The sequence below is a fragment of the Lepisma saccharinum genome, chromosome 18, assembly GCF_977018435.1.
Source record: "Lepisma saccharinum chromosome 18, izLepSacc3.1, whole genome shotgun sequence".
Classification (NCBI taxonomy): Eukaryota; Metazoa; Arthropoda; class Insecta; order Zygentoma; family Lepismatidae; genus Lepisma; species Lepisma saccharinum.
The window spans coordinates 19,311,534-19,336,436 of record NC_139246.1 but is presented as its reverse complement, the minus strand read 5'-3'; the positions used below and the strand labels follow the sequence as shown (position 1 = coordinate 19,336,436).

The 24,903-nt window shown below is 36.8% G+C and overlaps 2 protein-coding genes across 2 annotated transcripts in view; one reads left to right on the top strand and one right to left on the bottom strand.

Moving 5' to 3' along the window:
- The window catches only part of Pex12 (peroxisomal biogenesis factor 12), a 48,662-nt gene extending 29,760 nt beyond the window's left edge, over positions 1–18,902 (top strand). The window contains exons 7-8 of the mRNA XM_083140262.1: positions 5,241–5,384; positions 18,733–18,902. Coding sequence (XP_082996388.1) covers positions 5,241–5,358 — 118 coding nt within the window. The 3' untranslated portion in view covers positions 5,359–5,384; positions 18,733–18,902. The remainder of the gene's footprint in view (positions 1–5,240; positions 5,385–18,732) is intronic.
- LOC146002435 (phenoloxidase 1-like) overlaps positions 8,864–24,903 on the bottom strand; it is a 55,159-nt gene continuing 39,119 nt past the window's right edge. Inside the window, exons 9-13 of the mRNA XM_083140261.1 lie at positions 18,685–18,813; positions 17,714–17,902; positions 14,668–14,806; positions 12,607–12,842; positions 8,864–9,662 (exon numbers count right to left, since the gene is read on the bottom strand). Of these exons, the coding sequence (XP_082996387.1) occupies positions 9,423–9,662; positions 12,607–12,842; positions 14,668–14,806; positions 17,714–17,902; positions 18,685–18,813 (933 nt within the window). The 3' untranslated portion in view covers positions 8,864–9,422. The remainder of the gene's footprint in view (positions 9,663–12,606; positions 12,843–14,667; positions 14,807–17,713; positions 17,903–18,684; positions 18,814–24,903) is intronic.

The following is a 24,903-nucleotide window of genomic DNA, read 5'->3' as shown; positions in this document are numbered from 1 at the left end:
TCCGATTAACCAAATTTCCAGGTTAACCAAATCGCTAAAGAAAGCTGTTACTCATGCACGACCGTGTTTTACGCAGGAACACCAATAAAGCACTTTTGTCTTAGTTTTGGTCTAACAGTTAGTTATCAAAGACTAAGTTCATTGTTACGGTGCGTTGGCTGTACTCACACACACCCCCCTCATTTTAACACGCGTACTGTGCTGTACTCTCAAGGACAAGAGACACCTGCCAGTTGAAATTTGTAATTCAGTTTGGTGTGCCTTGCATGGAACAACAAGATGAAACCTCCCCTGCTGAATTGCTTCTGATTAAACGTCATAGAGATTGAGCTGCTAAGAAGCGTTCATCTAATCTTAAGCAAAAGAAAATATCAATTTTTTTTCACACACTGAATTAAACTTTATTGTTTAGTCGTGCGACTTTTTGTACCAGAGCCTTAATGTTACTGTAATTCAGAGTTAAATGGCTATGTATTGTTGTAAGCTTTTTGTTTATGCCTACACGCTGAAATACATGTGTACTGTATATCAAAATATTGTATGTAATAAAATGTACGTTCTGTACTGTATATCAAGAAACCTTTATTCCGGTTTAACCGAATTTTCATTCAACCGAAGCACCATCGGTCCCATCAAATTCAGTTATACGGGACTGTAGTGTACTTTATTTTCATTACCTTGATAAATTCCCAACTGGAAGGTTTGTTTGCCAGGACAACACATGTTTTATTATGTTGTTTTAAACTTTTACTTATTATACTTGGCAAACATATACTACAGAGAACAGATGTGATAGTTGTGAAAGTAATGGTAACCTGTTATTTTGGGAAACAAAGTAACAGTAGCTGTAGTACTCAACCCTGCTGACATAATACTCTTTTCATAGCATATTATAAGTTTTAGCATGTTGTTTAACAGGAAAAAACTATTGCAACCAACCATGCATGTACTTGGGTTGGAGATTTAATAGTGGCAACTATTTATTTACAAATGATACAAGAGATATCTCTGTGAAACTTTTAGAGCCCTTCAATGTAGTCACCAGCATTGTGTACAACCCGTTGCCAGTGATGTGGAAGTCGTAGTATACCTGTTGCAGCACCTGTTCTCTTGATGGTTCAACTGGAGCAGTCTATTGCCTGAAGAATCAGATCAAAGTCACAGAGGCTGGTAGAGCACCTGCCATCCCCATCCAGCTAACAAATCAGCCACGGGTTACGCTACATGCATCTGAGCATTGTCCTGCAAAACGATGGGAGGATTCAGAAGAAAGTGTTCCCTCTTATTTTGCAACGCAGGTCTCAGGTTATGTTCCAAAAATGAACAGTAATACTGCACCTTGACGGTCTGTCCTTGAGGTACGGTATGCGTTAAGATAACACCACCACAGTTGTACATAAGATTCACCATAACTTTCACATTATTAGTGGGGTTCTGACTACACAACTTTAGTAGACTGCCAACTCCAATGATACTCTATTCCTCTTGTCACAGTGCATGAGCCTAGTGCTGAAAGGAAGAGTCCATTTACTGGGAGGTATCAAACTATATATGGTATAGGCGAGAGGCACCAGTTCCCTTTTATGGCATATATACAACAGTGTTGCCACTATGAAATCTCCAACCCACATATATGGGATAAATATTGCGACGTCTGTTCCACACAAGTTGTAATGTTCCTCCTCACCAGCAGCTCCGGGGGGGGGGGGGGGAGGTGGTGATGGTACGGCTGTACCCCCTGTTGTTTCACAGACACCGGGGCGACATGAAGGCAGAGCATAGCCGGATTTTATTTACTGAATGTATCCTTTGGGGTAAACTTGTTCTTGTTCTTCCGCATATTTGTTGCTATGCAACTTCCACGTTGCAAAATTCCGACTGAAATAATTTGGAGATATGTAAGAGGGAAAAAATGCCAAATCATCGTTCCTTTTGTTTCGTTTTTATTTTGCTTGCTCCTTCAATCAACTGTCAACAATCGCACGGAACCTATACTCTAACGTCAACAATCCCGTATAAGACCCATTCTCACTTTTACGAATTCAATTGTCAGTGTTTCTTTTTCCTTTCACTGCTTCAGAATGCTGTTCAGAAGGGCTACTGGACGTTTTTGAACATTTTAATAATCCGCAACAAAAAGCGGCACAATAAACATTTTTTTAAAAATAGTTCGTAGTATTGCTTCCCTTCGGATACTCAGTTGTGGTCTGGTAGTGAGTGAATCGCATGCATTAGAAGAGTACGGTCTTAACAGTTTGCATATTTCTGAATTTTTTTTCTGGTTTTCTGTTTTTGGATCCAATGAAAATGAGTACAGCAAAGAAAAAAACTGTCAGGGGCAGAAAAAAGAAAAAGGCAGAGAGAACGGGAGAAGGCTACCTTGCATCAGTCTACTTTCATGAATAATTTTCTGAAACGTTCGAAATCAGGTGAGTTATTGAAATCATTGAAAAATGGCCTTCTTCTAGCAAATCATTTTTGTACACTTTTCCCGAATCTCTCCTGGATTTTTCTTTTGAAATCCCAATAAAATATTGCTGCAAGAATTGGACATTTCTTGGTACGTATAGTATTAGGTACGGCTAACAACAACAAAATGAAACGTGAGTTAACAAACAATTCATCCGTGAAGTTAAGTTATTGAGAGACAAAAAGAACACGTAACATTTTGCCCCTAGTTAACCAAATCATACGTTTTGGGCAAGTATTTGAGTGAAGTAGTCGTACCTAATTCTATATTTTAACCCATTTCTCATACTTCCGGTCATCTTAATGATTCTAAAAGCAAGAAACAAATTATCTTTTATCGTCCCCCCAAAGAAAATCAAATATTAGGATTACACATGTAATTATACTTCTGAAGATCACAATTTCTTCTTTGTGGCTTCTAGTTGTAGTTTTTTTATGTTGGTATGTACACTTAGGACCAAAAATCTTAATTTTCAGGGTTAACACGGTAGCTATTGGGGAAGATATTTGCAAAAATTATTATGCATTTCTTTAACTTTTTTCCTCAGGGACAACAGGTTACGTGTTTAGATTGTCTCTCAATAACTTATGGTTTAATATTTGATACTGTATGTGCATTTTGTATTTTGTTTAACCAGACAAATGATCTGTGATAATATGTGCTATGCGAGGAAAATCGAGACACGAGACCTTGACTTGGAATTTAGCATTCAAATGTCTGATTTTCTTATATTATCGTTGAAGCGAGCAAGTGAAATGCCCATATTGTATGTAATACCTCATATCATGTACTAGGTCTTATTACAACAAATACAAAGGACATTAACAATATAGAGGCATTAATTATATTATTTAATTATTAAATATTAATAATTAAATGTTAATAGTTTCGTTAGAAGCATATAGAAATATGCCTGTATAATATGGGTCCCAAAACATTTGACTGCCGAACACAAAACCAAACGACGGGATATGCACTGGACTTTCTTACTTGCTACGCAGAAGAGGGAGATGCATTCCTGGACTCCATTGTGACAGGTGATGAAACATGGGTGTTCCACCATACACCTGAATCCAAGCAGCAGTCACTGCAGTGGCGCCATACCCATTCTCCAAAAGCCAAAAAATTCAAAACGTCAATTTCAACCTGCAAGTTGATGGCAACCGTTTTCTGTGATGGCCACGGCATGCTGCTGGTGGAATTCATGCCGTCTGGAAGAACGATTAATGCTGAAACCTACTGACAGACTTTGAAACATCTTTGACGTGCAATTCAAAAGAAACGGAGAGGCATGTTGTCAAGTGGAATCTACTTTATTCATGACAACGCCCGCCCCCATGCAGTGAATGTCACCAAGGATATGCTTGCACAGTTTCATGGGAGGTCCTTCACCATCCACCATACAGCCTCGACCTTGCACCCAGCGACTACCACCTGTTCCTGTACCTCAAGAAAAATCTTTGTGGAAAACACTTTGCCGACGACGATGAAGTCAGGGAAGTCACAACTTGGTGCCAGATGCAGCCGGCAGATTTCTACGATTCAGGGATACAAAAACTTGTTCCACGTCTGAACAAATGTTTGGACAATGGTGGCACTTATGTGGAGAAATAGGCTCTGTATCAGTGTATCAAGTGTAACTTTAGTTGCAAGCAATACATTTATTTTATGTCTTTACTTTCCGGACAAGCCTCGTATATTGCCCCTCAGGTCCCAGGAGGTTAACAAGTACAATTAACTTGTAAAGTTTAGCACACTTGAAAAAAATTGGAAGCCCCCTTCCCCCTTCAAGTTACGCCCATGTGCACAGGAGATGTAATAAGTGAAAGCTTAAACAAAAACTAGTCTCAACCAGGACTGAAACAGAGGCAATTGCACAGTTAAAAACAGTGGAAACAAAGAATCAGTCAAAATCAGGGTAGTCTTGGACTTGGTAGCTTAATTTGTAGAGCAATGATACGGTATGCCAGAAATCCATTTTTTGTCTAAATTTCCACATAGCAATCAGAACTTGATTTATTTTACTTTTGTTATTCAGCGTCTCATTTCTGCCGCTCTTGGCTAATTGTAATGATGAGGATGAGTAATGATATTATCAAATTGATGAATGGACATTCACAAAGAAAGAAACACCTTTCCAGCCTGGGATTCGAAACTGAAACCCCTGGCATCGTAGTGTGATGTGCCATTCATTCTGCAGCATAGGTAGCACATAGCCATCAGAAATCTTCCAACTGCTTATCCTGAGAGAGAGAACTAGAAACATCATCTAGATTTACCAAAATTGGGCGTTTTACATGGTGCCTTATTTTCAAACTGTAATTTTTACAGAAATTAATATTAATAAGAAGGTATGTCCCTTCAGTGCCTGAAATTGCTTAATTAGCTCAACATAATGAGACACACATCTTTGTCAAGAGCGAAGAATACAATGAAGAAACAAAAAGTTCTTATTGATATTAATTTTAAGGTAAGCATTACATGATGGCAAACACTGAACATTTATGAATCCAATAACTGGGAAAATACATATAAACAGAAACAACATGAAATAAATCTGGGAGCAAGTTATTTTGAAGATCTCTTATTTAAAACCTTAGCAATTATCTACTAATTAGTAGGTTCCAGTTCTAACACCTACTTAATTTTTTTGTATTTTTCTTGTACTGTAAGGAGCTTCCTGCTCAATATGATTCTAAGCATACTGATGATATATGTTTTTAACAATCATTACTACAAATTTTTTAACCTTTTTTTTTTATTATTTCAGGTATGTCTTCTGCTATCGTTGCATTGTTCAGCATCTGAATAAGGAGGGAAAGTGTCCAATGACAAATTATCCAGCATCCATTGCAGAATTAATAAGATTGTACCCATCTGTTGCATGAGAAGTTATCTACTAGTGTATACAAAGGTAGATAATCAATATGAGATTCTCCTTTTACTGGTTGGTTGTTTGGTCCAAATTTTTTGTGTTCTTTTCTCTTTTTGTTTGTTTTGTTTTTCATCACAGCATGCTACAGTACCAAAGTATTGTAAAATGCAACAATAGCAAATTCATAAAAGCTTCTTGTGAATACCCGGTGCATTTAAAATTGACATATTAGTTAGTTTAGCTGTCCAAGGAATGCATAGCATTCACAGCAAGCATTCACTACATTTCAAAGTTTTAGTTTTCAGTTGTTTTTGTCTGATGCCTTCATTGTTTGTAATCCAACACCATACAAAATATAGGGACTACAAAATTTTCTATAAACTGCTATTTATTATTATTGTTATTAACCTGATTGTCAGGTGGTATCTTCACAAGGTTGATCACTGCACAATTAACAAATTGGCATGTGCGGTTTATATCTTTAACTGTTACCCTGAGTAAGAAACTTATTGACTAATTTGATGTTAATTCTTTCAACAGTTCTGTAACAACCACCATAAATTTTGCCATTTTCAAATTTATCATCAATCCCAAAATAAGACTTTCTCCAGAGTAGATCATGTAGAGTATATCTAGAAGGTTGGTGTTGTTTGGTCCATATAGTGGTATCATCTGCATATTGTCCCTTCATTTGACACCCTGCGGCGCAAATAGCCCAATGAGGGCCAAAACCTGCAATGTGGCATTTCATTGGGCCATTCAAGGTCAGTGCATCAAGTAAAATACACTTTTCTGGCTCTCGAGATCCGATACCACTACTTCCAATATCTCAATATGCTGGGTTAACATTGAAATTTTGGGGATCTAATCGAGGAGTCAAACCCATTACCACTCGCACCAAAGGTGAGAGTGGATACATAGGAGCTCCTAGAGCTAGTCTTGAAATAAATTTGTCATACATATTTAAAAGCCTTGAAGACTGAATGCAGCCATGTTCACACCTTTCTTGATGCTAAATGGTTCTATTTGGATAGTTCCGTAATGTCTGAATTTTTTTCATCAGATGTACAGGATGCTTTGGCTGCTATTCTGTTATTTCTTTTGAAAGTATAAATATATAATTATCCCCTTCCACCTTTTCTTTAATAGTAAATGTCAATGTACAGTCCATATTCATTCAGCAAGTCACCATTGCAATATCTAGTTACATCCTTCATTTTAGGGTGTGAAGGAACTGTTCAGGTTCTTCAAGGAACTTTTCTTGAATATACGTAGTGCGTGCATTGTTGAATGTTGCTGTAATTGGTGGTCTTTCATTTCACAATGTAATAACAGCTCATATGTGCAAATATTGTCAAATTTCATTTTATAACTGTTTTTTTTTTTGTTAAATTTCTCCTGTTGTTAATACCCAACTGATCAAATTACAATAAAATGTATTTGAGAGAACAAAACACAAGCTCCCTTAATGAGAGTTACATGAAAAAACTTGTTTACAATATCCATAAATTAGAAAAAATAAAAAATAAAAACTTTTACAATTCTATACCAGACTGGTAGAATATTGGTAAAGTTTATTTTAAGTCCACTCTATTCTCAGATGGGCTAAACTACACTGGACCTACACTGTAAATGCAGTGCACTATGGCTTCATTAAGGATTAAACCCAGGACCACTTTGATTACTTGGTGATGTTACAACTATGCCACTAGTGAGGCCCCTGGTAGAAAATTGATTCCATTTCTGTAAACTTTGTATTGCCAAAAAATTTAATATCAGTCTATTCCCAATATTTTGATCTATAAGTGAACCTATAAAGATTTTTGATTCAAAACCTCAGTAAAATGACAATATATTGACAGTAGAGTACCTATATTCAGACCTGTAATTGCTACAATATTTGTGGTTTGCCATTGAAGCAAAAATGTGTGTTGTGCAAGGAAATAGAATTAGAATCTTTCTAAATCTGGATAAAAGTGATAATATTTGTATTATCACTTTTGTATAATATTTGTATTACCAATCCGATATATCTATAAATATATTTTAACTTACAACAAAATGATAGAATTTTACACTAATTTTTATGAATAATCTCCAAGCCTTATTTTTTTAAAAAGTAAGTGTCTCAATGTGCAACGTCTTTTGCACAGCAGTCACCTCGAAACATTCATTTATTAAGGAGTGGCTCTTCAAGGTAAAAGGTAAAGTGTTCCCCTGTGCTTAGCACCACGCCATGAAGGCGTATAGGGGGTGGGGGTAATGTCCTCTTCAAGGACCATATGGAATTTTATACCGGATCGATAGAATATCTGTTATCAGTGTCGGTAAATTTTATATCTGTACTTTATCAGTATTGGCTAAAATTCATATCGGCTCATCCCTAATTTGTATCCAAGGTTTTGGTGAAACAATTTGTTGTAATGCAGATTTTGATATGCTTTTCATAACCTGTCTGCTTATAATATAGGCCTCTTTCAAAAAGATGCTGTCATGTGTTGCTTCAAATTGAATTAATGAAATGCAACCTCTAATGTAGTGATACGATATGCTGCCTGTAGTTCTATTTGATTATTGTCCAACCACAGAAGAGGCTAGCTCTAAAGGATGAATTTATACATTAGGGAAAATGGTGGACACTTGCACAAAACAATGCTGTAAGTTTCAGATCAGTAGTGTTTGTGTAGGCATTTGATTATTTTTATTATTGCTGGCAATGCTGCTGTATAAAACTTAAATATTCAACAGCACAGGATTTCAATGATCCAGTTTCACTCCTGTTTTGGCAGTGGGCTTGTCCAATCAGTACATACGCCCACACACACACTTTTATCCATGATTAAGACTCGTGCGGATTGACTATAGGTGGTTTTCAAACAGCATGGGACGCACATGGAAAATCTCTTAAGATTCCCATGTATTGTCAAGTTCATCGATATGTCAATGTAATTCAGCCATCACCATTTACATTGTATGGTTTTGTACAGTCTGCAGCAGAGATAATAGTAGGCAAATGGCCCATTACCCTTTTCATTTGCATCTTGTGTGTTCTGAGGGAATGAAATTCTAGCAATGTTTATGCAGAGATTGTTATGTACTTTGTTAATTTTCATTCAGTTTCATATTTTATTGAACAAAGTAGTAGTGTGGACAGTTTTCCTACAGTCATCAACTGTGCTGGTGCTAGAGTTTTGTGCAAAACAAACTAAAGAAAAATGTTGATGAATAGTTTGAATACATATTTGAACCTCAAATTGTATCAGTTATGCACAGTAGCATGCCCAGGATTTTCTAAATGGGAGAGGGAAGGGTGTACTTTTTTTTAGTAGTCAGCCCTTATTTTACCATATTTTTGTGCCTTTGGCATTCTTTTCTTTTCTTTGGAAAACTGGGCCAAAGAGGCAGGTTATGATCCCTGCTACCTGCCTCCCTTTGGGCAAGCCACAGGCTATGTATAATTTTCTTTGTACCATATGTTTAATAAGGATTGAATCAAACATTCAATAATACATAATAAGCAAATTTTCAACTTTTATTGGTGTCTGACATATTTGGTTTAAACAGAATTTTTCAACTGTTTCAGCCCTTATCAAATAACAGGGATGATGTGGTGCCACACTATCAAAATGTATCCTAATTGCCTACATCACATTTCAGACTTAATATTCTTGTTCTCACCTGATGACTGAACAGTTGAAATATTCTGAAAGGAAGAAATCAAATGCAATGCAATGCACTAGGCCATAAACCTTTGCTTAAATTAATATTCAAGTAAATATTTCATAAGAGTTTACATTGATAATAAAGATTTCAAAGAATGAATAAATTTGTTGATTGTACACAAATGTATAAAATAAATTATGTAAATTTATTACAGGAACAAATTTATTGAAATTATTCATTTATAATTTGTAATCAGAATCAATAGTAGTTAACAGTTATCAAAATCTTTAAATCATAACAGTGATTAGACTAACAAAATTTCAGTAACAGTTATATAAAAAGGTTATATCAAAATTCCAATAATATCTAACAAACAAATATGAAGTACATTTTTTATATATTGGCCTGGTCCACTTATTGGTTTGGAACTGTGTTTCCTCCCATTCTTGGAGGTTCCACCCTATCAGTAAACCTAATGGTTACATCCTGGACCTTCATGTTTGGTGTGAGGAATTGGCTGAGGGTGTCCACTCCGTCACGAGGCATACGATCGAATGGAAAGCCCATCGATCGCTTGTCAGGGAACAGAGAATCCCTGACACCGCAATAACTTGCAGCATCACTGCATCCTCCACTCTGGCTAGCTTGCTGGACCTGAAATAATAATTTCTCAGTGTAAATTCAAATATCTGTTCAAGGAATCAGCCATGACAAGTATTGTCCAAAGTTTGGTAATAGTTTGTTTGAAATGCATAGATTTTACAGATATGGATCTTATTCAAAGCTGTACTGAAAGTATCAGCTCTATATATAAATCGGATTCACAGATATTTTCCAGAGGTGAGGCATCCGGTCATCAGGAGATGCAGCGATGACCATGCAAAATAACAAAAATATTGCATTTTATTTATTTTAGAGAAGTAAAAAAATAAGTCAGAATACTCTCATATTTGTGGGAAATAAGCCAATCGACAGCATGAAACAGCTCGAAATACGCAAGAGATTCGCTAATCTTTGCGCATCAAAATGAGGCCCCAGTACTACCCCTCGCACCAAACACTCCCGCCAAGTTTCCCATTGAAGGCAATGGTGTTCCGACGGCCCAGCTCATTGCAGAATGGTGCGAATCTCCCTGGTCTCTGCCAGTGCCGAGAACAACCGAACGCTTCCGAACAGGCGAACACCCTACAAGGTCAAACCAAGGACCTGTACTTTCTCCCACTCTTGAAGGTCTGGGTCATAACAGGTCCTTTTTTCGGCGCCCATCCCCGTGTTTACAGTTTACAGCCATGGCTTCTCTGGAGTCATGAAGATTCTTCAGAGTTTCCAGTGGCATGCTCAAGGAGGGGTTTGTGAGGGTCATAATCCCTGCTTAGGCTCAATATTCTTTAAAGAAAAAGGAAGAAAGAAAAGGCAGGGGAAGATGGCAAAATGAGGAATTCAGGAATGACTACTGTAAAGTACACGTAACTCCTTCCCCTTCAAAAATCCTGGGTACACCACTCTAATGTACTTTACACTTGTTAAGAGGAAAAAACACAATTGGCGGCAAACCATGGTTCGCGTGGACCTCAGCTTTGAGGTGAGGTAAGAGTCACCGTGCTCCAGTCACGTCTGGTGTGAAAAAATGGGACACTCACCACTACGCTTCCCTTCACCTGCCGGGGAGCTTAAATAAGTCCCAAACACATTGCACGTTGACAAAATGAAGCAGAGCTCTGTGACGCTTATCTCACCTCGAAGCTGAGGTCCACACAATTCGTATTTGGTGTTTTAAGTCCACTTTATACACAGTAAGGCTAATCGGGACTGGACCTACAGTTTAAAGTGGAATCAGAACCACTATGTGCCTCCACCGGGTATGAAAGAAAACTAAAAACTGGCCTAAAAAGCTGATTATTCTTACCTTTAAATGCGACAATTTAGGTGTTTGCATTTCAGTTTCCATCATATTTAATAATCCTAGTCATATGGGATAGAATTATGTATCTTTTGCAGTTGTAAGGTCTGTGGTATGAGCTTTTACATTGAATTGGCAATGACCTTGGAGTTTATCGCAGAGAAATATTGTGACCCCTCCCCCTGTGTTGAAAGATCGACCCTGACGTTTGGCAAATCTTGCGATGACTACATAAGAATGTTACACTTCGTCACTGACATTTTCGTATAATTTGCTGGTAATAAAAGTATCAGGATGAGACCAATCTTGAGAGGTGCACAACAAATGTTACGTGGCACTTTCATAGAGCCTAAATACCTAATTTTCATTATTTTCCTAACAGCATTGTGGGGAGAAATTGTATTGGAATTATAAATATTTTGGAGAGAAATTCTGTATACGTTAAAATGTATAAATATTCCAAATTACTTTATTTCAATTTCAAAGTATCAGTACTAGTAACTGTACATAATCAAAGTGATATTGGCTCAACCCCAGTATTACTATAAAATTATATCTAACTGATATTCTACCAATCAGATATAATTGCAAAAGCTACTTCGAGAACGAATGGTTCATTAACCTGCACAATGTATATGTATAACAGTGACTGCAATGAGTTTCTCTTTGAAAATCAAACTATATTTAAACTATAATTTTGCAAAACTAGTGAATATGAATGTTTTTAATACTTAAACAATAACAAAATGGCAAAATTTTGCATGACAGATATATCAGATCCGTAACAAAATGGATTAACTTTACCCATAAATTGATACCCTGACCGATATCCCATACCAGCAGATGCTGGTAGGTAAAGTGTATTTCTCCATGCACATTGCACTGTGTCGTGAAGGCACATTGCGGGAGATGGAGGGTACAGCACCATGCTCTTGGCACCTTTACCCCCCTCCATATTAACTTAGGCAGGGTGAACCACAGAGCTGCTTTATACAGGGACAAGGTTGGAAAATTCCACCCGAGATCACCCATCTTGCGAGTTTAACCCGGTCTCCCATATGGTAGTCAGACACCTTACCGACTAGACCACCATGGCTTCAGGTAATGTTAGGGTATTGATTAATCTGTCCAATCTCCACTCAATACACAGGAACTGAAATGCATGCAGCTTAGGATTTTTTTTACCACTATCTTCAAATAACAAATTTTACTCAAATTCAATACCAGACTAATGTATCTAGCTGCTAAAATTTATAAATTTATGGTAGCATGCACACAATTTTGGACTCCTTCATTTCAAGTTTTCAGTACCAAGTGATGCATATAAATTCCTGCAAATTTAGTTCCCCCTAAGCTCCAAAATATGAAGTACCATTCAAATTGTTGGATGTCTACGTATGATGTTACAAAAACAGCCTGCTAACTCATTACAAAGCTTGCAGTGGTGTACATTTCCTATTCTATGATATTCTGGTATTAAATTCATTACTAGCGATATATTACCGATTTTACTGATTTTTTGCCAACAAATATTCAAATATTGTTAACTTTTTCTGGATAATTGTGGTTTATAGAGATAGTTTCACAATATTCAGATGGGGAGGGGGTGAAATCATCCATGGAAAGGGTGAATATTTACTTTTCTTGCCAGACACACTTTGGTATGGGGGAGGAAACCTGTGTATACCCTACACTCACCTTGTCATCCTCCCAGTTGGATATCATGACGAACAGCTCACAGTCAAACCCTCCCTCGGTACCCTTTGGAATGAGCATGTGCTGAGGCCATCCACAGCCACAGTAGTTGAACCGCTCCTCCTGCGAGGCATCTGTGGGACGAGATTCCAGGTCTCTGAAGGTTCTCTCGAACGGGATGGTGACAGATGACTGATCTGACCCTCGTTGGATGGTTGTCACTTTGGGATTGTTTCTCACTGAAAGATATACATTCTTCATAGAATCATTTTAACTCCTCACAATTTTCATAGCTTATATTTCTAAGTCTCATATCACAAGCACTAGATGCTAATGGTTTTCACAAGAGATTGGCAATTTCATACCTTATTTGTGTAATTTTAACTATGGCTGAGCTGGTACCAATACCGATGTATCAGTATTGGTCAATACCAGTGGTATTGGAATGTATCAATTTGAATTTATCCATCGAGACTGCAAAATTAATTATTTTCAGAACACTGAGGGAGAAATGGTTTGCGAAATTAAATGATTTTTTCATGTGAAATTACAAATATTTTAAAGCATAACTATGGGACATTTCTATGGTATGTAGTTCCATTAGAATATTTATAAATATTCTGAACTACAGTTTTCAAGTATTAGTATCTGTTCAAAGTGTTATTGACTCAACCCCTTTAAAACATTTCATTAACATTCGAATAACTACCATTCCACAACAAGAAAATAAGAGGGAGGATGTGTGCAAGTGGTTGTTCAAAAATTAGTCTTTTCCCTGTTTCCAGGTTTTTTCAACCATGCAAAACATTTAAAAACCACACTAAATGGGTAAAAAATAGAGGGAAAATACTTAACACATTTAGAGAGTTTTCTTAACGTATTTTAATCCACAATGAGAAATTATAAAACAAATTAAGAAAATGAAACATCCATACCTTTCCCAGTTCATAAAACATTAGTGTTACCCTTACCAGGATTTGAATATAGGAGACACTGCACTATGATTACCACTCCACCCCAACAGTGTCCCAAAGTATTTTCACAGATATAAACCATGGCAACTTATCTAGTGCATAGACAAGAGCCTCCAAATTGTGTACAGTAAATATGCAGTCAAGTTTTTCAATATGCATTTCCATTGGTGATGTAACTATTGAATTATTCTTTTGAGTAGGACTAAAATGATATTTATGCTCATACTAATTCTCACCAATACCAATACTTGAACATTGTAACAATTTTAAGTAGCGCAGAAAATTTAAAAATTTTGATTATTCTGTTGCAACTATACCTAATAAATACACCAGAGTCTTATGGCAGAATATTCATATTTTCAGATATCATATATCGGATTAATAAAATAGTTGTCATTTAATCAATCTATTATTCCCACATGTGTGCAAAACTAATGAAATTTATGCATTTTGCATAATTCTTAGGATAATCAGCTGGTAACTATGATTAGATTCAAACTGATACTGTTGTCATCAGCTAATGCAAATATATTAGTATCCACTCATCTCTACTTGTAAGCAGTCTTTCCTATCACTTTATGTTCAGTTATAGTTTGAAAGCACAAATTAAAATGTTAACTAACTTCTATACTTTTCAGTTTTGTATTTTTGTCCAATAATGGGGAGAAGAGCAGTAATCTACCCTCCAAAGTTGAAAATTCAATGCTTGTTCCCAAACTGTAGTTGAATATACAAGTTGGACTGATTTCTGTTTTCTACTAATTTTTATTGGCTCAGTCGGTAACGTGTCTGACTACCATGCTCAAGGTCTCGGGTTCGATCCCCGGCCGGTTCAAATCCGGGAACTTTTCTAACGGTGGAAGTGGCCCCGGCGCCCACCAGCGTCGAATAACATGGGTACCTGGGGGAAACCCTGGGGGGTAAAGGCAGTCAGGGGCGTGATGCTGATCACATCACCCCCACCCACGACCGGATCAAGAAAGTGTGGGGCGTTACCCCCACACCCCCTATACGCCTTCATGGCGTGGTGCTATGCACAGGGGAACACTTTACCTTTACCTTTATACGATTTGTATCTTTATTGACTTACATGTTACGGTGAATTTGTCCAGTTCAATCATGAGATTCTTCTGATCTCTGAACAAAAATGGTTGTCCACGTTCATCAACTTTAGGGGCCATGAAAATCCTGACAGTCCCTTGCAGCTGGTTACTATTGTTGTTTTCCACCTGAAATAGTTTTAAATAATCACAACCTCATGCAGGAATAGGGAATAGCACATAACTTTTTGCACAGTTTTCTCTTGCGCATAAGATTATATGACCCTTAATACGACATTTTTCCTCGGCTTACTGAATAACACAGTCGTGGTCATTTTTTAAAAATAAATAATGAAAATGGTTTTAAATCTTTACATCATAAGTTACGAGAAATTCAAGTTTAAAATTTTATATGTTTTAAAATTACTGGCACAATAATTGTATTCCCTTTTGAAAATATAAGGAAAATTACCAAAATCAAGTGTTAACGAACGATGTATTTAAACAAAATTAAACAACTGAGTTTAAAAAGTTCGTACATAAATTCAGTACACACTCATTTATATAATGAAACATAAACATTGCATTACGATAACATTTTACACATTACAGGTTTTTCTTCACGTTAATCACATTAAGTCAATTTATTACCACGTAGAAATAATTTCATTCCTGCGAAGATTTTTACGAGAAAATCGGCACGAAACGCTCGATTGTCACGAAGTAAAAACGAAGACAATAATGTATATTTGTAAGTTCAATGGATATTTCAATTTCAGTGTAGACAATTATTCATATTAATAAATTAGGCCTTTGCATTTTGTAGCTACATGCATGTCGATAAATACTTATCTGTAGGTTCGTCATGAACACAAGATGGCTGCCATTTAACGTCCTTACGACCGGTCACTTTTTAATGTCCTATTCACTTTTAAGGTTCTTCACGGCCTTTCTGAAGATCGAAAAACCGTTACTGTTCTTTTTGTAACATTTTTGTCACATTTCCTGGACAAATCTTGTTGTTTTATATAAAATATTTCCAATTTAGGTCTCCGAAATATTTAGCGACTCCATACTCGTCGTCGGTGATCTTTTAGATGAAGCAGTGTATCAAAACTCACACTGTTACAACTTTAAGCACAGAATACAAACTTGTTATAATTTTTCGAGTGACAAATATAGAATTGTACAGATATTATGCATGAAAATGCTTGTAAAATAAATTAGATACAATAAAACATATATTACAATATTCTATCACATGTTTACGTATTTTCTTTTTACCTTTTTCAGTTATTTTAAGTTTTACAATTTTGGTGGGAAAAAGGTTATTTACGCACAACTTAGATTTTTCCCTTTATGTGAGTTGGCTATGTTTCACAATTTTAGGATTACTTCACAACTTTAGGATTACTCTTCAAGGCGCTCATTTTAACAAATAGTAACTTTATCATCGAAATTCTGCCAAAACTTATCTTAAATGGTTTGTACGTGTTAGTAATACATATTAAATACATGTTCGTATCCATATACTTATGAATGAGCAAGTAAAACCGGTTGAAACCAAACACATGTGCGATTTTGCATAAATTGGCAATTTACGGTAAGCACATTCTTGATACATCACATACCAAATTACATCGCTGAGATATAAAAATATTTTAAATGTTTGAAGTTTACATACGTACTTCAACTAGAACAAAGCCAAAGTGATGCAAATTAATTTTCTATAAATATAAACTACCAAATACGTACTTAAATCGTAGATTTCCAGTGTCAGAATTATTTTATTTTTCACATTATGATGGTAGTCATTATGATACCATCATAATTATATCCCCCCTACCATTACTCTATGACAATTTGGTTTTGTAATGTGTCTGACAGGTACCAGCCAGAGGTAAGAAAGGGGAGGGCATGATGTGTTTGTCAAACACGTAGCGGAAGTTTTCCACTAGTAGGTTGTTTCAGTAAAAATTGATTTTATGTTCAGTATGACTTAACAGCAGAACTTTACTTTAATAGTAGGTTTTAGTTTTTGTAATTTTTGATATTTTTATCTAATGTGTTTGACATTAAGATAAAGAGATACGAGAAATTTGTTTGGTCTCTTGTAGGAACAAAAATTCATTTACAGCAAGTGTTGATAGAATCTTTCCTTGAGAAAATAAGTTCCATTTTTTTTTTTGTATGGTTTGCAGATTAAAATGAAAACTATATGGTATATATTAAGGATTGACCGATACTGATAAAGTACAGATGTAAAATTAACCGATATTATATCGATCCCATATAAAATTCCAAATAGGTCTTGAAGAACCTGAATGGTTCATTGACCTCCTTAATAAATGTTTGTTTCCAAGTGAGTGTAGTTCAAAAGAAGTTACATATTTAGACATTAACTTTAAAAAAAATTAAGGCATGGAGATTATTCATAAAATTTATAACAAAAAGACAGAAGTTTGCACTTAATTGTAAGACATTTATAATATATTTGATTGGTATAATCTGTAATTTTACTGATACACAGATATGCCTATATTGGCAGATACCAATAAGAGTACCGATTATTAATCTATTCCATTATACTCTGTCCTAGGATCTCTTAAGTAAGGGAACAGGATTGCGTTGAGGGGAAAAGCGACTGCAGCTACCAGCTGTTTGGATCAGCATATTCACTTCACCCACCCGCTTTCTCCCCATCTCTACAGTTATGTGCAGCCTTGCTCCAGATATTCCTGGGATAGAGTATAAGAAGTTGACTATCTGGTGTGAGGATGTAGATATTTTAAATAAATTGGCTCATTTTTGTGTATTAAAATTTCATGCTCTATTTAGCCATCTTTCCAGGTTAATTCACATTTGTATGTCATTGTTTTGGATCTTCCATACAACTCCACTGTAACGTCCACCACACTTACCAGACCTAGTGTCAAGAATATTATAATGCAAAAATACTGAAGAGCTTTATTAATAGGAGAAGAAGCAATTTGTTTCACTTTGTATACAGATGCTTATTTTGCAGATCAGAATTTATTTGTGCAGTATTGAATATATATAAAGTGATTGTCCTTGAAGTACTTTGAAAACATTTACCTGAATTCTGTAGGAGAAAGGAGAGTGCTGTAATTGAGTCAGTCTGGCAAATACAGAGCCTCGGGGTGTGAAGTCCAATCCACGAGAGAGGTCTATGTCGTTCTGCTGCCAGAAGGTAGTCAATAGATTCTTTGCCATATTTGGAGTCTGTATCTCCACAGACAATACCCTGATCCCAGGAAAGTTCAACTGAAAAATAAATTAGACCTGTATATTAAAACAGCATACAACAGTTGCAGATATAAATGTAAATACTGCAATTGTGTAATTTAGGACATTAATATTTTTGGATTATTTTTTTTTCATTTATCACTACTGATTGATCAGTGATCATTAACTGGCCAATAGCAGTGGCTTATTCTAGTTTCATATTCAGCTGCCAACATTGACAAGACTATAATAAACATCAAGTCTGTAATGTGGCAAGTACTTTCAAAATTGTAGTTTTGTCATGGTTTCCTGCATTTGACTTTCGGACTGCAGGGGAGTCCCTCCATTGCCTCCTTGGACACACACTTAAAACAGTAGGTTATAACAAAAATTTTAGAATTATTGTAACTTGTTAATAGCATAAAATTGATATCGTGAATTTTTCCATATTTTCTTCTTTGCATGATGCTCCAAACATGCTGTTACCAAATTCCTTATGCATCATTTTTTATATATAATTATGATGTGCACAGGACAGAGATTGATTAATTTTGTCTGTTCTTTTTATGCTCAGACAGGCTAATTGGGACTGGACCTATAATTTAAATTCATTATTCTTATTATTCAAAGTTACCCCAGTTGAACATTTTCAAAACAAGCATCATGATTAATATTTAAAAAATCTGCACATAGTATCCAAACTGTACTTTATTTCAATTTCATTCTTTACAAATGCATATATAAAGATTATATGAATTTATTTGCAGCACAAGGTATCGTAATGGATATAAAATCACCTATGTCTAGATTTATATACATACCTGTTGTGTAGTGTATCGTGGTAATGTATTTTTAAATTCTCTGAACAGGTCATCTATGAATGCATGCCAGCGGTAGAATATTGGATCTCTCATAGCAGTTGCAGGGTCACCCATGACTCCAAAAGTTTCCTGGCAAAGATTGCTAGCAAATTATCAAATGTTATTAAACTTATTTTTCTACTTAAATGAACAATGTCTTTTATTTAAGTGCCCTTGAACTGATTCAAAATAACTGATAAGAGACGTTTTTGGCATTTGTGCCTGAAAAAAAAAGTGTTTGAAACAAAAGAAAGTAAAGCTCAAAGCATCAAGTCCCTATTGAGTTGTGAAGTGAAGAAATTACCTAACATGAAAACTTCTACAAAGAGAATTGTTCATGAACTGCAAAAGGATGATGGTAGGGACTGCACAAGGATTTGTGTTAAAGGTACTATGAAATTTACTTGTTAATGCTAGTACAGTAGCAGTAGTAATGCATGTTTATCTCTGTAGGGTTGTGGGAGGCTGAACCTGAAGCCTAATAAGAGTCTTAAGAAAAAAATATACAATTTTGAAGTATAAATGAATTTATACCACAGCTCGGGGGTAAAAACATTATTGAGTTTATTAAGCAGAAAGGTTATTGCAAGCTATACTATACATTAGAGATGGGACCGATTAATCTGTATCGACCAATTTAGGCATATCGGTTTATCGGCAGGATTATCAATTATTTTACCGATCATATATATCGATAAAAATCTTATAATTTAGTGCAAGATTCTGCCATTTTGTTATAATTTTTATGGATAATCACCATGCCCTACTTTCTAAATATGCAACTTCTTTTGCCATGAAGTCACCTCGAAACACACATTTATGAAGGTCAAGGAATCTTTCACGTTCTTCAAGAACCATTTCTAACTTTATATCGGATCGGTAGAATATCGGTTATCAGTATCATATTGGCCCATCCCTACTATACATAAATTGTTTTCATGTTGTGTTTACCAATTTCAATAGGGCTCAATGAGCCCAATACAAATTGCATGACATGGCAATTGACTGATGACTTGTTTTACTTTGTAACTCAATGACCAAAGTATCAATGTGTTTTACCCCCAGAGCGGTTCAAATTATATATCGTAGAGGTTGTAAGTTAGTTCCACCTTTGATGCTTGTAAGAGTGCATTTATTACACCCAAAATATCACCTTTGTGGTAAAAGCTAGTTAACAAGATCTATTTTGTCTGTTGGGGAGAGGACTTGTTCTTCTGGCCACCTGCTTTTACTATACCCTTAGTTTATCTACAGTAAAATTAACAGAATATACAGAGGCTGTTATATATGTATATATAAAACATGTTATATGTTATATATGTATATGTGACCAAACGTGATTCCTTTCCCCTGCACTCAGAATTAACTCACCCAACCTTGGTCGGGCATGTTTGCGAATGTAGTGTGTGAGCTGTAAAAGAGTGGTAGTGTTTTCTCACTGGGCCGAAAATCCCGCCCAAACTGAGCCACTTTTGGGAGGAGTACGTTGTATAACTTTTCCAAGCGTTTGCATTTTCTGGCTGGGCCAAAAATGCTGCCAAAACAGTTGCTTTTGGGAAGGTTATGTTGTAGCCCTTTATGATGCAAAATTCAGTGTGTCAATGATCAGGAAGTAGTGTAAGAGCAAGGATTGTGACGTTCGTTTGACTTTATTCAAGAATGTGATCGGCAAGTATAAGGATTGCATGGCCCCAGCGCTCGGACACTCCAACAAAGGGGACTAGAACATGGCTGTGCACACAAGCCACCACCAGTATGCAGGCGAAACTTCGCAGAATGGCCATGCAAGAGAATCCACCGACCCAAAGACAGATGGCGAATCATCTATCTAACTATGTCTTTGGAAACTGTTAACCGCACCTTGCACCTGCATACTGGTGGTGGCTTGTGTGCACGGCCGTGTTCTCGTCCCCTTTGTTGGAGAACCGAATGCTGGGGCCATGCAATCCTTATACTTGCCGATCACATTCTTGAATCAAGTCAAACGAACATCACAATCCATGCTCTTACACTACTTCCTGATCATTGACACACTGAACTTTGCATCATAAAGGGCTACAACATAACCTTCCCAAAAGCAACTCAGTTTTGGCAGCATTTTCGACCCAGCCAGAAAATGCAAACGCTTGGAAAAGTTATACAACGTACTCCTCCCAAAAGTGGCTCAGTTTGGGCGGGATTTTTGGCCCAGTGAGAAAACACTACCACTCTTTTACAGCTCACACACTACACTCGCAAACATGCCCGACCAAGGTTGGGTGAGTTAATTCTGAGTGCCGGGGGAAGGAATCTCGTTTGGTCACATATACGCTGAACAGCCTCTGTATTTGTTTAGTTCACTTTTTATCTTTTTTTGCTAATCGCAATGAGGGTGAGTAATTAGATAAAATTGATGAATGAACACACCCAGGCTGGGATGGGATTTGAATATAGGAACTTAAATGGTAAGACTTTCAATCTCACCACTGAACAGGCTTCGCCACCAATCCAGCACACAATGCACGGAGGAAAACCAGAAGTTCATTGATGAAGATTTTTTTGGGATCAACCAGGTGATTTCTGGATAGGGGCTTCTGAGAGCTAACGTCACTCAAAGTGCAGAGATGTGTCAGGGTGAGGTTTTATGTATTTGGTGTGGGAGGGGTCCGGTGTAGGTTGTAGGCCAATCAGGTGCCTTCTCTCCAACATCCACTCCCCCAGTCGACTATTTCTAACCAGACAGTTCGAGTCCCGTGTTCCTGTTGAGGTTTTACTTTCCCCGTGGATGGCTATTGCTTCTTTGATGGTTTGGTCCCAGTAATTGGATGACTTATTGATGATCTTGGTTGTTGTCAATTCTATGGTCCCTCCTGGATGTTCTGCTAATCCTGATTTTCAGAATAAGAATTCTTGATGTAGCTGGTTTCAAGCTTCAAGAATTATTTCAGATGTTTATTATTCTGCTGGTTTTGTGGTTTTTCACTTCATGGCAGATGGTACTCTGGTGCAACTTTTTTTATAATGGATAATGATATTGCAGGCTGTATTGCCCAACAGATGACAAAGCCATCAGAGATGCTGCTAAGCAAAGCCAAGGCAGGAAAGGAGAAGAGATATAGAGTCATTTACCTCCCCCTTTCCCCTTGCATATACTCCCCCATGCTGCCTTTTTAAAACTAATGTCGCATACATCAGGTTGGTACTGTACACTTGGGCACAACTGGCAGAATGTGCGCTGCAGTAGGGATCCGAGATGAATGTCAGTGGTCTATTTCCAGTCTGTGAAAATTTTCCAGTAAAGGGGAATTTCCAGAACTTCTTTCAAAGTAACCAGATGGGGAAATACCCCCATCCTTCCTACTTCTCTGTGGTAAAACCAGTATGAAGTACCAATTGGTACAGAAAAAACTCCAAATAAATTCACATATTGGAAACAGTAGTGATACGTTCTGACTGCAAAAAGCAATGTTCGCTGGTTATTGTTCAGGCTGGGTTTGAGAGCATCTTAGATTTTAGAATCCAGCAATGAAAAACTAATTCCTAATTGAGATTATGTAACACACACGTGATTTTAGCACATTTTTCTTAATGCAATAGATATTACAAATTACTCTACACATAGGGTAAATAAATTTAAAAGGAGCCAAAACAGGAATTAAAAAAGTATCCATGGCATTTTCATACGAATTCCATACCAGGTCTAGGGTAACCAGATGTCCAGTTTTTCCCGGGCATGTCCTATATTTTAACCTTACATCCAGCATCCGGACATTTTAGCCTTACAACTGGTGTCCGGGAGGAATTTTAAAAATATCATAAATGACCTACATTTTGAGCGTCACAAATTAAGGAATGTGTGTTTCAGTTGAAGAAAGATAAATCATGAAAGTTACAAGTCTATGGATTTCGCTCCCAAACTCAATAGTGAAATTTATTGATTCAGTCATTGCCCAAAAAGAAGAAAAAAGTTTGTCCTGCTAGAGGACTAACGGAAATACTGGAACAATTAATGAAGAAAGTTTTGGGGCCACTTTCTGAAGTTGTCATTGTTCTATGCCTGAGCTGAATTTCTTACCTTGGAGGGAACAAGGTGTTTCCCATTCTTATTCAATATTTTGATTGTAAAGCAGGGGTAGAGAGACCAAAGTTATTCAGGGTGTCTACCAGACATGAAAGTCAAGAAAAAATAAGGAAATCAGCAAGCAGGTCAAGAAGTCAAGAAATTATACTTTTGGTCAATTTATTTTGCTATCACAATGATGATTGGTTGATTTAGTTTATTTTACTTTATTTTTCCGCACCTTTAGCTAATTGTGAAAATGAGGGTAAATGGTGGAAAGACAAGATTGATGAAGGGACAAACACATAGGGAAGACAACACGAGGCCCACAAGATTATACTGGCTGAGAGTCCAGGATACATTTATACATAAAGCAGGTCTAATTCTCTTGTTTGGACTCTTGCGTAGCCAAGTGGTTAGCACTCTCGCCTTTGGTGAGAGCGGTCCTGGGTTCGATTCTCGTTGGGAGCCCCCAAAATTTCGGCAACGACCCAGCATTGTGAAAACAATTGTGAAGCTACTTTTAAAGAAGTAGCGGCTCCGGTCACGAAAGCCAGAAAACAGCGACGATGAGATCTGATGCTGTTCAGGTTTTAATCATTAATCAATGTATTTTAGTGGGCAACACTGCCTCAAGACAGTCTCAGTCGGCAGCAGTGGAACATTCTACCAAGACGTGCGTGTGTGTTGCGGGAACACAATCTAGTTGTACTTGTTAGTTTGTGTATGTAATCATGTGTATTTCTCAAATATAGCATTTACAAGAAAAGACGTCTACTGCATTCGTATAAAAATCAGTATGGTGAAACTGCAATCGCAAACATTTATGGTCCTCCGTGCGGACGGATGCCATTGTGGACGTTATCAAGTGCGTAGTTTGTGATGTGAAAAACAGTCATTGCAGTATAGTTATGTATGTGTCGCTTCAAGAACACACTCGGTACATTCGGTTAGTATTACACACAGTGAACAGCAGCATTATTGTGTATTACATACATTGAACATAGCAGCATACGTATATTTCTCAGTAAAGGAACTGAGAAGGTCAAGTGAACATTTCGGGCGTGGCACATTTTGCGCGCAGTTCATTTCGTCGTGGCCAGCAATTCTTCTCGTGTTGCAGCCACTATCAACAACGGAGCTCCGAGCAGCCTTGTTGACGTCTGGAGTCAGGAGCAGCAATCAGCTGTACAAAGGTCAGTCATTTCTGCTAACACAACATCCACGCAAGCTCAATTCCTTCCCTCTTGTTTCTTTTCCTTTCTTTTACAATGAATCAAGAAGCACGGAAGAAATCGCAGAGTTGTAAAGGGGCAACTTACATGTTTGTTAGAATTCATTCAGAACTTTGAGGAAACTCAAAATATTGAGGAGGTGAAATGCCGTGCTCTGTATTTATCAGATGTTTGGGTAAAATTCAATGAAGTGCAAACAAAGCTGAAACTCTAAGACTACGAGTCACAAGAACATGAAACTTACCGAATTGAAGTTGAAGAGTTGTACTTTCAAATAAAGGTTCAAATGCAGAACATAATTTCTAAACATACTGCAATAAATAATCAGGGTCAAGAATCAGCTGATCAGAAATTTACAAATAAAGACAACCAGCTCAAGCTACCTTCGATTTCTCTTCCTACTTTTGATGGTAGTTACGACAAATGGTTAGGGTTTTTGCATACATTTGTAGCCTTAGTGCACAATAATAACACCTTATCTGCAATTCAGAAATTCCATTATTTGAAATCAGCTGTGAAGGGTCAGGCACTACGCTTAATACAGAATTTGCCAATCACTGAAGGCAACCACAATAGCTTGGGAACAGCTAGTTCAGCGCTATGAACACAAGAAGCTCATAGTGGCAACACACATAAAGGAACTCTTGCACATTCACTCAGTAGGGAAAATGCATCAGATTTGCGTCACTTTGCAAATACCATTACTAGCAATATTTCGGCATTAAAGGCATTACAGTTGTCGCAACCTTTAGAGGATGTAGTATTATTGCAGCACTTCCTATCTCAATTAGACAAACAAGATGTGATTGGGAATTAACTCACACTGAGCAAGACTTCCCACCACTCTCAGAATTCTTTATGTTTCTGGAGCATAAATGTCAAGCACTAGAAACTATCAAACCGCAA